Genomic DNA, 12,244 nt, shown 5'->3' on the forward strand with positions numbered 1-12,244 from the left:
TGGAGAGATGAAGCAGCTGGGGACACTGGACTCAGAGACGGAGAAGGGCTGTGTGCTGGCGGCCGGGGGGCAGGCGGGCTTGTGTGGTATACCCTTTGGTTATTTGATGATGCATGGAGGGGACTGTAATCATTGTAATGAAACGAAATACGATATGATGAGTGTAAAGCTGATGTTCTCCTATGTAAACCTCACAATAAAAACTTAAAAAAAAAAAGTACAACGCTGTCTACAAAAGTACAACAAGGAAAATGAGTTAGTACAACTATAGCGCTGCGGGCTAATGTGCTGGACTGTAAAATCAGTTTCAACCGTAGGGTTGGCAGTTCAAGACTGCCTGTCACTCCTCAAGAGCCCTATACAGGATCACTATGAGTCAGAACAGATTGGACGGCACTTAACAACAACATTCAAATTTATGCACAAACCACTAAGACTAGTGATGAATAAAGAGTTCTACCAACCTCTTCAGTCTGAAATTGATCAAACATGCAATCAAGATGTATTGATAATTATCAGTGATTAGAATGCAAAGGATGTTAACAAAGAGGAAGGTTCAGTCTTTGGAAAATATAGACTGGGTGATAGAAATGAAGTTGGATATACCTTGACAGATTTTGCAAGACCAATGATGATTTCATTGCAAATACCTTTTTTAAACAAAATAAAAGGCAACTATAGAACCCCAATGAAATGGATTGGCATAACAGCAGCAGCAATGGGCTGAAGCCTAGCAATGATTGTGAAGTTGGTGCAAGACTGGGCAGTAGTACATTCTGTTGTGCATAGGGTCTCTATGAGTCCATACCAACTAAAAAAGATCAAACAATACCAACATATCAGATAGTATAAAGATGCTTATGTTACTGATAAATATATGTTGCTGATAAACATATGTCTAACATGATGTTGTCTGAGATTTTCATTTATGTTGGCAAGTAAAATGAAAGTGTACCATCATATATGTATTCCATAACTTTATCAATTTTTTCACTAATGTAAGAAACTTAGTTCTGAGATAGTCACTGTTTTTTACACACCAGAATACTGTGTTCTATTCAAAAATATAAATATTGCAAGTATTTTAAGTTAAATCTTCATTAATAATGTTTTCTACACAGCTTTCTTAAGTCTAAATGATCATCAAAATAATAAATTAAGCCCTAGTTTTTAGTTAAAAAAAAAAAGACAACTATACACATAAACCTCAACAGATGGAATACACAGAAATCAAATTGACTATATCTGTGGAAGGAGAAGGTGGAAAAGTTCCAGCTCATGAGCCAAAACAAGACCAGGAGCAGACCATCGATTGCTCATATGAAAGTACAGGCTAAAGCAAATTTAAACAAGACCACGAGAGTCAAAACATGACCTTGAACATATCCTACCCGAATTTAGAGATCATCTTAAGAACAGATTTGATATATTAGACACCAATGACCAAAAACCAGAATATTTGTGGGATGGCATCAAGAATATCATACAGGAAGAAAGCAAAAGAGGTCATTAAAAAGATAAGGAAGAATGAAAAGACCAAAATGGATGTCAGATGAGGTTCTGAAACTTGCTCTTCAATGTAGAGATGCTAAAGCAAATGGAAGAAATGGGGAGGTAAAAGAGCTGAACAGAAAATTCCAAGGAGTAGCTTAAGAAAACAAACTCAAATGTTATAATGAAACGTGCAAAGACCCGGAGTTAGATAAAGGGAAGAATACGCTCAGCAGTTCTCAAGCTGAAAAACTGAAGAAATAATTCAAGCTTCAACTTGCAATATTGAAGGATTTTAGGGGCAAAATATCAAATGATACAGAAAGCATCAACAGAAGATGGAAGGAATACACAGAGTCAATGGGCCAAAAAGAAATGGTCAATGTTCAATCATTTCAAGAGGCAGCATATGAACAAAAGTCCATGATACTGAAAGAAGTCCAAGAGAACACCCAAAGTTGCAGATAGAACCCATTTGACCTAGCCTCAATGGCTTGATAATCAGAACTCGACTAGAGGAAGATTTAAAAAAAAAAGAACAAAACAATTTTTTATAAAGAAAAAGAGGGCAAATTGCTACAATTTGATGAACTTGACCTATATTCATGGAGGCAGTAACTCTAAATACCAACAGAGAGAGAAGGAGTCTTCACATCAAGTATCAATGCTATCCCCTCTGCACACAGGATAGATAGGGATGGCCAACTTAGACATTGGCTACCTAAAATGAGGGGGCGATAAAGGCATGAGGTGACTGGCTAACAAGGTTTCAAGAGGAAGTTTAGTTTAATAGTGTGTGGGGAAAAAGAGAGTCCCCACTGAATAGTTTAAATCTTGTCTAAATGGGTCTGGTTAAGATATGGTGATAGGATTCTTATGATTCAATAATGAGAAACTGTTATCATGACTAATTGTGACTGTCACAACTGTAAAGGCAGAAGTTTTGCAACAAAAACAGGGGAGTAGTTAATCTTACAGTTCAGAAACAAAGGACCCTAGGACCACCAAGGGAGAGGAGCACAAGCGGAATGCAAGACCTTATCCAGAGAAGCAGTGATACCAGAGATAGAGGCAGAGATGGGGACATGGAGACATGGAGCAGCTGAGGACTCTAGATTCAAGGGAAAAGAGGGACTAAGAGACTGCAGCAAGGACTTGCAGAACATGCCTTTTGGTGTAAATTATTATAAATGCCTGAGTGTATTTAAAAAAAAAAAGAGAGCGAGAGCTAAAGTGAATAGAGAGAAATTCTGTTAACTGATGGTCCCTGGAGGGGATTATAATCATTGTAATGAAACAAGTTGTATGATCTGTTGAATATAAAACTGATGATCTGCCCTGTAAACTTTCACTCAATCCACTGCCCTGTAAACTTTCACTCAATCCACAATAAAAACCTTAAAAATAAAAAACAAAAGAAGTCCAAGGTGCAATGGAGGCATTGGCAAAGAACAAGGCACCAGGAATTGATAGAATACAAACTGAAATCTTTCAACAAACTGACGTAGCACTGGAGGCACATTTATGCCAAGAAATTTGGAAGACAGCTACCTAGGTGCTGATTAGAAACGATCCGTATTCATGCCCATTCCAAAGAGAGAATGACCCAACAGAATGTGGATACCAATGGACAATAACATTAACATGACAGGCAAGTAAAATTTTGATAAAGATAATTCAAAAACAGCTACAACAGTACACTGACAAGGAACTGTCAGAGAATCAAGTCGGATTCAAATAAGGAAGTGGAACAAGTGATATCTCTGCCAATGTCAGATGGTTCTTGGTTGAAAGCAGAGAATAGGAGAAAGATGTTTTCCTATGCTTTCCACTCTGTGGATCATGACAAACTATGGACAACACTGGAGACAATGCATATTCCGGAACACATAACTGTGCTCATGAAGAACCTGTACACAGACCAAGAGGCAATTGTTCAAATAGTACAAGGGAATACTGAATGGTTTAAAATTAGGAAAGGTATGCACCAAGGTTGTATTCTTTCACCATACTTATTCAATCTGTACGCTGAGCAAATAATCCAAGTTAGATACAAAGCACATGGCATCAGAATTGGAGGAAGATGTATTAACAACCTGTGATATGCAGATAATACAACCTCCCTTGCTGAAAGTGAAGACTTAAATTGCTTACTGATAAAGAACGAAGACCACAGCCTTCAGTATGGGTTACATCTCAATGTAAAGAAAACAAAAATCCTCATCACTGACCAATAAATAACATCAAGATTAATGAAGTAAAGATTGAAGTTGTCAAAAACTTCATTTTGCTTGGACTAACCATCAACACTCATGGAAGCAGCAGTCAAGAAATCAAACAACCTAGGAGACATCAAGGTAAGCAGTCGGGTCCCCTCAGGGTAAACTCCCTTCTAAGACTAAGACTCAAGGGGACTACACGAGCAGACATGCACTCTGACTGGTGACCACGTTGGTCACTGATAAGGAGAAGTAAGGGAAAAACAGCAATGAAGCTGCGAGCTAAGTCCAATCACGTTCAATAGACTCCTGTGAACCCACGTGGAGACCTGGTTGGCCAGCAGTATGGCAAGACCTGAGGACTCTTGGGCCCAGAGTCAGTGACATAGCCACAAAGGACTAGAGTAGAGAATGAAGCATCCAGCTGATCAGAAGAAAGGGCATATGCACAAGAACACCCACACTTGCAGATAATACCCACTTGACCTGGCTGCAATGGCTGGATGATCAGAGCTCAACTAGAAGAAGAAAGAAGAGGAAAAAAGGAGTGATCTGAAACAATTTGATGAACTTGACCTACACCTATGGATGCAGTAGCTCAAAAGAGGGAACAAATACTTACAGCAAGGATCATTCCCACCCCCTCACTACACAAGGTAGACAGGAATGGCCAACTTGGACATTGGCTAACCAAAATGGGGGTGCTACAAAGGCAAGAAGTGACTGGTTTACAAGCTTTCAAGAGGTAGCCTAGATCCAGAGGGTGCGGAGGAAGGTAGAATCTCCACTGAGTGGTATACAATCTGTCTGTGGCGGACTGATGTTAGGAGATGGGGATAGCACTCATGTGGTACAATAATGAATAATTACTATCAGGACTGACTGTGAGGGTTGGAAATGTAAAGGCAGACGTTCTATAGCAAAAGGAGGGGAGTGGTTGATTTTGCAGTCCAGGAGCAGAGAGAGGGCCCTGGGACCATCAAGGGAAAAGAGCGGAGTGCAGGACCATACCCAGAGAAACAGTGACGCCAGAGATGGAGGCAGAGATGATGACAAGGAGAGATGAAGCAGCTGAGAACTCTAGACCCAGAGAGGGAGAGGGGATCTGTGCTGACGACCAGGGGGCAGGCTTGCGGACTGTACCCTTTGGTTGGTTGATGATGCATGGATGCGACTGTAACCATGGCAATGTAACAATATACAATAGGATGAATGTAAAGCTAATGTTCTCCCACATAAACTATCACATAATTCACAATAAAACGTTTTATTAAAAAAAAAACAAATAACATATTGCATTAGGCAAATCTGCTGCACAAGACCTCTTTAAAGTGTTCAAGAGCAAAGATGTCAGTTTGAGGACTAAGGTATGCTTGATCCATGGTATTTTCAATAGTCTCATATGCATGTGAAAGTTGGGTAATGAATAAGGAAGACCACAGAAGAACTGATGGATTTGAATTATGGTTTTGGAGGAGAATTCTAAAAGTACCATGGACTACCAAAAGAACAAACAAATTTGTGTTGGAAAAAGTGCAGCCAGAATGCTCCTTAAAAGCCAGGATGGCCAGACTTCATCTCTCATACTTCAGATGTATTATCAGGAGGGACCAGTGCCTGGAGAAGGACATCATGCTTGGTAAGGTCTGTGAAAAACAGGAAGCCCCCCTGAGATGGATTAGCACAGTGGCAACAGCAATGGGCTCAAGTGTAGCGATGACTATTGAGGTTGAGGACCAAGCAGTGTTTTGCTCTATTGTTTCAAACTAACAGCACCTAACGGCAACAACAGTAAGTTTCAAAGATGGAAAAGTTACACAGAGTGATGAGCAGAGGTCAGGCATGTAGTAACCATTCAGTAAATGTGAACATTCGCAAGTTTTTAGGTTGGTGGGATTTCAAATCTGTTCTTCTGAATGCTGTAGAGAGACTGGATTTGACAAAGGAAATTTCTAATGAAAAAGTTACAAAAGTGTGATTTTGAGAATTATAAACAGCACATTTTAATTGAATTTATAACATGCAACAGCTATAAAGGTAAACACATAACAAATACAAAGGCCTTGAAATAAATGAGGTTGTAGAGAACAAAAAATTCAAGAAAACTGAAGCCAAGTCCTTATCATTTGTGCACTCCTTCCAATGCCCATTTCCTTAAGAATACCACACATTTATACCATATTAGAAAGAAGTCATTTCTACTGTAGATTCTAAAATACATCGACAAAATTGCACTATTTTCCACTTCATTAAATAGAAAATATGTATTAATTCTTGATTTTTCATTTTCCATTTTACATACCTGAGGTTCTCCAGAGATGTCAATATAGTTAGTTCCATTTTCAATACAAGCTTTTACTACAGGTTCTCCATAAAATCGATACTAGGGGATAAAGAAAACCAAGTTACTCTTACTTAGCAAGTTTAATGAGTGAAATACTATTTAGTTTTAAAAACTGTCTTTATTAAAATAAATAGAATGTTAATAAAGTAATCTAAAAATAAACTGTGACAATAACATAACTTCCCAGTGTAAATAAGGTATGATAAAATCATAGAGGAATGTGTGCTTACCTCTAACTGACGAAGACAAGGAATGTTTTACAGAAGAGGCGACTCAATTGAGTTGAATCCTGAAGGAAGAGTATGAATTTCCCAAAATAAAAGAAAAAATCCATGTAACAGGAAAACTATATATGAAGGTGCAAGAAAAGGAAATAAAACAGTAAGTTCTTCTGGATACTCCAAGCACTGGGTGAAGAGAGAGCAGCAAGAGATGAATTTAAAAAGAAACAGTGGGACCGGTCCAGGAAAGTGCTGTGCTAATGAGTTTGGGTTTGATCCTTCTAGATTACTAGGCTCTCCTAGAGGATTTTAAACAGGATGATGGCGTAAGATTTAAAGTACAGACATATCACTCTACCTGTGGTATTGGAGAACAAAACTAGAGGCAGATAAGAAACCGTGAAAGACTTAACTAAGGAATTAAGAGGATACACATAGGGTAAGATATTCTGAAAAGATAAAAATGATTGGACTTCCTGAATAGCTGGACATGAGGTCAAGGTTGATGATACTATTTGCCAAAATAAAGAAAAACAGAGAGATGGTTTGAGGAAGATAAGCCTCATGATATTGGTTCTTTCAACTTATTTTTAGCTCAACTCCATGAATTAAAATAAAAACTTATTAGGTTAGGATTCAGTTCCCTCGATACATCAAAGGAAGGATAACAAATATTTTTTCTTTGTAAATTTAGGGTAAGGAGAAGAAACTCTCCATTTTCTCATTTCTGGTAGCAAAAGATGGAGGAGAGAGATCATTTTTTTCCTTCCAGCCTTCAAGAAACAAGATAAATGAACACTTAAAAGAAAAGACAAGACAATACAAGAACTGACTTTTAAGTAGGCCACATGGCTGTCCTAAGCATCAACTCCACAGCTTCACTTTCAGATTTCCACCATCCCTCTTCAAAATAGTAGCTAGAATTGGAATTTCCAGGCAAGGAGAAATAACAGATTCAGGTTTACAGTCTGAATCTATCATCTATAGTTATATTTACAAATTACATATATGAACTACTATACTAATGCGCATTTTAAGCAAATATAAAACAGAAAAAAAGTTGAGATTAAAATAAATACAAGTCAAAGCTCTATTTTCTTTCTAACTCCAATGGCTCATCTTGAACAATTCTTGAGGTATGTCCCATGAATAAACTAATTTAAGTTCTTCTTTGGCCATTTTCTTCGTTATTTTACTCCAAAGTTTCCCAAGTTCATTAGAAGTTCAGTCCAGAATCCCCTGGGCCACCTGTAGCTATGGTTTGAACTGTGCCCCCAGAAATGTCTATTATACACCCTATCCCCTATATCTCTGGAAGATGCCCTGGTGGGGTTCTCTCTTCTTGTTGTTGCTGTTGTTGTAAAGTACCATGGAGTCAGTTCCAACTAGATAGTTTCAAAGGTGCAGCTGGTGGGTTTGACCTTATGGTCAGCAGTCCAGTGCTTGTCCTACAATGCCATACTAGGAGTCACTATAAATCAGAATTGAGTCATGGCACAATACAACTATAGTACACTTGTGGATACAATCCCATTTGGGACTAGGATTTCCTTTGTGGTATTAAAGCAGAACAGAATGTGTTTTAAATTAAACCTTACCACTTTTGAGATATAAAAGATTATGCAAAAAAATGAAACAAGCACAAATAAAAGGAAAACTAGATGCCACGAGGTGATCTCCAAGGAACATGAAGAATACTATGGACACTGAAACAACGATTTTCCCCAGAGCTGACAGCCTTCCCTTAGAGCCACAATCCTGAATTCAGACTTCTAGTCTCCTAAACAGTGAGAAAATGTTTGTTTAAGCCACCTACTTAGTAACTTGTATGCTTAGCAAATGTCTTAGAGCTGCTGTAACAGAAATGGGTGGCTGCTGCCACAGTATCCACTTTAACCATCAGGGGTCCCTAATCATCTCCATGTGAGCAGTCCATCTCTCATCTAGTATTTTAAACTGATATAGAATTTGAGTTCACCACAGTAACAGAAGAACATATCTGGACATAAGAGGGCCCACACAGTTCAAACCTGTGTTGCTCAAGGGTCAACTGTAAATTCTATGCAGATTTTCGACTGCCTGAGATTCTCCTAACCTTCTCAGTTCAAGTGTCAAGTGTATTGTGATCTAATATGTACCAACTGGATAGTTTTACAGATATCAATTGGTTATAACTAATGGAACCCTCATAAAATAGGTAAGTCATTAAAAAATACCTGCAAAGAAACAAATGATGACCCCAAACTACAGAAGATGACACTTCCTCTACCCCAGGGATACGGAAACTTTTTTCTGCCAAGGGCCATCTGAAAATCTATAACATCATTAGTAGGCCGTACAAAAACTTTAATAAAATTTGCCTGCTCTATTTGGTCAAATATTTAAATTGACTTCACAAGCCACTGTTTTAAAAATACTAGTATCTACGAGAGTGCAAATAGGTATGAGTTTCTAAGGTATGAGCTCTGGAGCAATCTAGCATCTAGACAGGTGAGGATAAAAGGATCCAACAGAGTAGATGAGACAAAATTGTTAGGCAGAAAGTAAACTGGGGGAGGATAAGAATCCAGAAACTAAGAGAAGAAAAGAGAAAGGTCCTACCACAGGATCAAATGCTGAGAGATTAAAACAAGAATTGATGACTGGATTTAGAAGGATGGGGGACCTTGGAAGAATAGTGCCAGCAGTGCCCCCGACCGTGGAGTATGTCAAGATAAAAGCCTGGAGAGAGCAGTTTTAGCATAGGATGAGAAAAAGTAGACACAGTGAATAAATATAACTCTTTCAAAGAGTCTTGGTAAAGGTCACAAAATCTTAAGAGCAATAATTGGAGGAGCTCTGTGGAATCAAAGTACATTTTCATTTTAATACAGGGGATAGAATCACAGATTCATGTCAACAGAAATTAATCCAGCAAAGAGGGAAAATTTGATGAAAACTATTCAGGCAGACTACATCTAATAGAAGTACAGGCAGTTTTCCTTAAACTAGTAAAGCTGAGTATTGGGTCTAATGCAGGTTGGTAGGTAGGCAGATCTGGTATTAAAAAGATAAAGAAATCCTCTTCTGACAGCTTTGCTTTCATAGTGAAAAGCTAAAGTAGTAAAATCATAAAATAAAAATGAGCTAAAAAAAAAGTGAGCTAAAAGTTTGAGGAAAAAGTTTTGAAAGTTGCTTCAAAGTAGACTAAAATAGGAAAATAGCAAAAGTACTGAGTTAAGGCCTCATTCATGCTTTGTGACCACATATTTAAGCCCAGTCAGCATGACGACGCATTTTCCCAGCCACACTGAACTACTCATGAACAGGTAAAGAACACGCGTATAGTTACAATAACCACAGTTGAGGTTTTGCCAAAGTACTGAGAAAGGGAGAACAAGGGAGCTGACTGAGAATCTACTGTATTTTTAATCATGCATACATTATATTTCACACATTAGTTTCTCGTGCACACGATGCACATTTTATGTATGTGTGCATTATAGTCTTGTGCTCATTCCCGTGGGCATATTATATGCAAAAATGCAGTATATAACACTAACTATGGCAATGGATCACGTAATGTAAGCTAGTCAAAAATGAAATATATCTAAATAAACAATTGCTTTCCATTTTTAAAATTATTAGAATTCTCTGGATATGTTTTCAAATGCTCTGTCAATTGTGATGATTTACCCTCATGAGTAAATATCACAATTCATCCTATTGCACAGCCAAAAGTTTTAGAGTCATCCTTGATATCCGTTTCATACTCCATAGCACGTAACAACAACAACAATAAAAACTGCTGGTTCTCTTTCAAAATATAATCTGAACTCAATTGTTTCTCGCCACCTTTACTACTTGTCTTACAGGGAGTATTCACTATTGGCCCTTACTGTATATTTTTTCTCTCAGATGTCAAAGAACTCTTGCCCTTGCTCACAGCTATTCAAAGACTCTTTGTCCCCTGTTGAAGAAAATTCAAATCCTGACTTTGACCTATCAGGTCCAATCTAACTACCCATATCTTTCTGCTCTGTTCACATGCTCAGTCTCACTAGTCTCTCACGTTCCTGTCTCATTATATACATCTCATCACAGAAATCTGTACACTGGTTTTAGTGATTGGTGCATAAATTTGATTAATAGTGGTAATAACTGGTCTTTCTTACAGATGTATGGATATTATCCTATCACAGTTAGCACTATGCTTCAAGATAGAGCTTCAAGAAGAATGTGACTCCATTCCTCTTCATAATAAACCATGCGATTTTCATATTCAAAATGGCCAATACCAGTCCATTTCAGCTCACTAATACCTAAGATAAACCTATATGCGTTGTTTTTTTTGACAACATCCAATTTTCCTAGATTCATACTTCATACATTCCATGTTCCAATTATTAATAGATGTTTACAGCTTTTTCTCATTTTGATTTGTGTCCCATCAGCAAATAAAGGTCCTAAAAGCTTTACTCCATTCGCATCATCACGGTCAACATTACTTTGAAGAGGCAACTTTTCCTCAGTCGTATTTTGAGTGCCTTCCAACCTGAGGGACTTAGCTTCCAGCACTATATCTGACAACATTCTTGTGCTATTCGTCATGTTTCAATATTCAATATTGTGGTGTGACCCGACAGTGTTCCACTATTATTCATAAGGTTTTCAGTGGCTAGACATTCAGAATCAGTCCACCTCTCCTTCATCTTAGTCTTAGTCTGGAAGCTCAGCTGAAACCTGTCCACCATGGGTGTATCCTGCTGGAATTTAAAATACTGGTGGCATAGCTTTGGTATGGCATGCAACATCTTTTATCTTGTTGTTGTGAGTGCCATTGAGTTTCATGGGTTTCTCAGGAATAGCTGATGGGTTTGATCTGCTGACCTTCTGGTTAGCAGTTCACTGCTTATCCTACAGCGCCATACCAAGTTACCTTACAAGACATAAAAGGAAAGAGACTTGAGGAGAGAAGAAGGGACCTACCACTACCAAGATAGGAGAGCCATGAGTGGAGTATGTCCTTTGGACCCAGGGTGCCTGCACTGTGAGGTCCTAGATTCAGAGGCGGATTGATGCTAAGACACGTAGTGAACTCCAAGGAGTGTTGGGCCTACAAATGCTGAAAGGCGACAAGGACCTTTCTCCAGGGTCAGTACTCTGAATTTGGACTTTTAGCCTCCTAAACTGTGAAAGAATAATTTCTGACTGTTAAAGCCACCCATTTGTGATATTTGTTACAGCAGCACTAGATAACTAGGACAGCCCCTATGAAGAACTGACATTAATCACTTAGATCAAGGCGATGATGTGATTAACAGCAGCCCACTCTTGTAATCCTGGTGTGGTGCTGTAGGATAATAACTGAACTGCTAACTGTAAGTCTGGCTGTTCAAACCCACCAGAAGGCCCTTGGAAACCTTACACAGAGTCACTGTGAGTCAGAACCAGGTTGAAGGTACTTGACAACAACAAAAATCCCACTCCTAATCCTCTTATTGGTTTGTCACATCAAATCACACACGGGGGAGAGCTACATCTCAGCTATCAAACCACTGAGGATCCTGGCCCAGTCAAACTAACACAAAATCTTAACTACATCACAGTGGCCTTCTCAACAAATCATCTCTTCATGTCCTTACCTACCCTGCTTTATTTTCCTCCAAAGCACTTACTGAACTGTGTGCCTTCAAAATATGTGTCAGTTTGTCTGGACCATGCTTCTCAGTTACTTAGCAGTTATGTGATGACCTCCCAGGATATAATCTGATGTGATAAACCATTAAGAGGATTAACAGTGGGGCACACCACCCTCAATCCCACCAAGATCCTGATCTAAGGGAGATTCCCAAGGGTGTGGTATGCAAACACCTTTCATCTTATAAGAGGTAAAAGGAGAGAAAGAGGGACCCACTACAGCCAAGAAAGAAGAGCTAGAAATAAAGTGCGTCCTTTAGACCTGAGCTCCCTGCACTGTGAAGCTCCTA

The 12,244-nt window shown here is 38.6% G+C and overlaps 1 protein-coding gene across 1 annotated transcript in view; it reads right to left on the bottom strand.

Moving 5' to 3' along the window:
• SCCPDH (saccharopine dehydrogenase (putative)) overlaps positions 1–12,244 on the bottom strand; it is a 90,262-nt gene that overhangs the window by 73,318 nt on the left and 4,700 nt on the right. Inside the window, exon 3 of the mRNA XM_006871268.1 lies at positions 6,013–6,093. Within this exon, the coding sequence (XP_006871330.1) occupies positions 6,013–6,093 (81 nt within the window). The remainder of the gene's footprint in view (positions 1–6,012; positions 6,094–12,244) is intronic.

Source organism: Chrysochloris asiatica, unplaced genomic scaffold (assembly GCF_000296735.1).
Source record: "Chrysochloris asiatica unplaced genomic scaffold, ChrAsi1.0 scaffold00165, whole genome shotgun sequence".
Lineage (NCBI taxonomy): Eukaryota > Metazoa > Chordata > Mammalia > Afrosoricida > Chrysochloridae > Chrysochloris > Chrysochloris asiatica.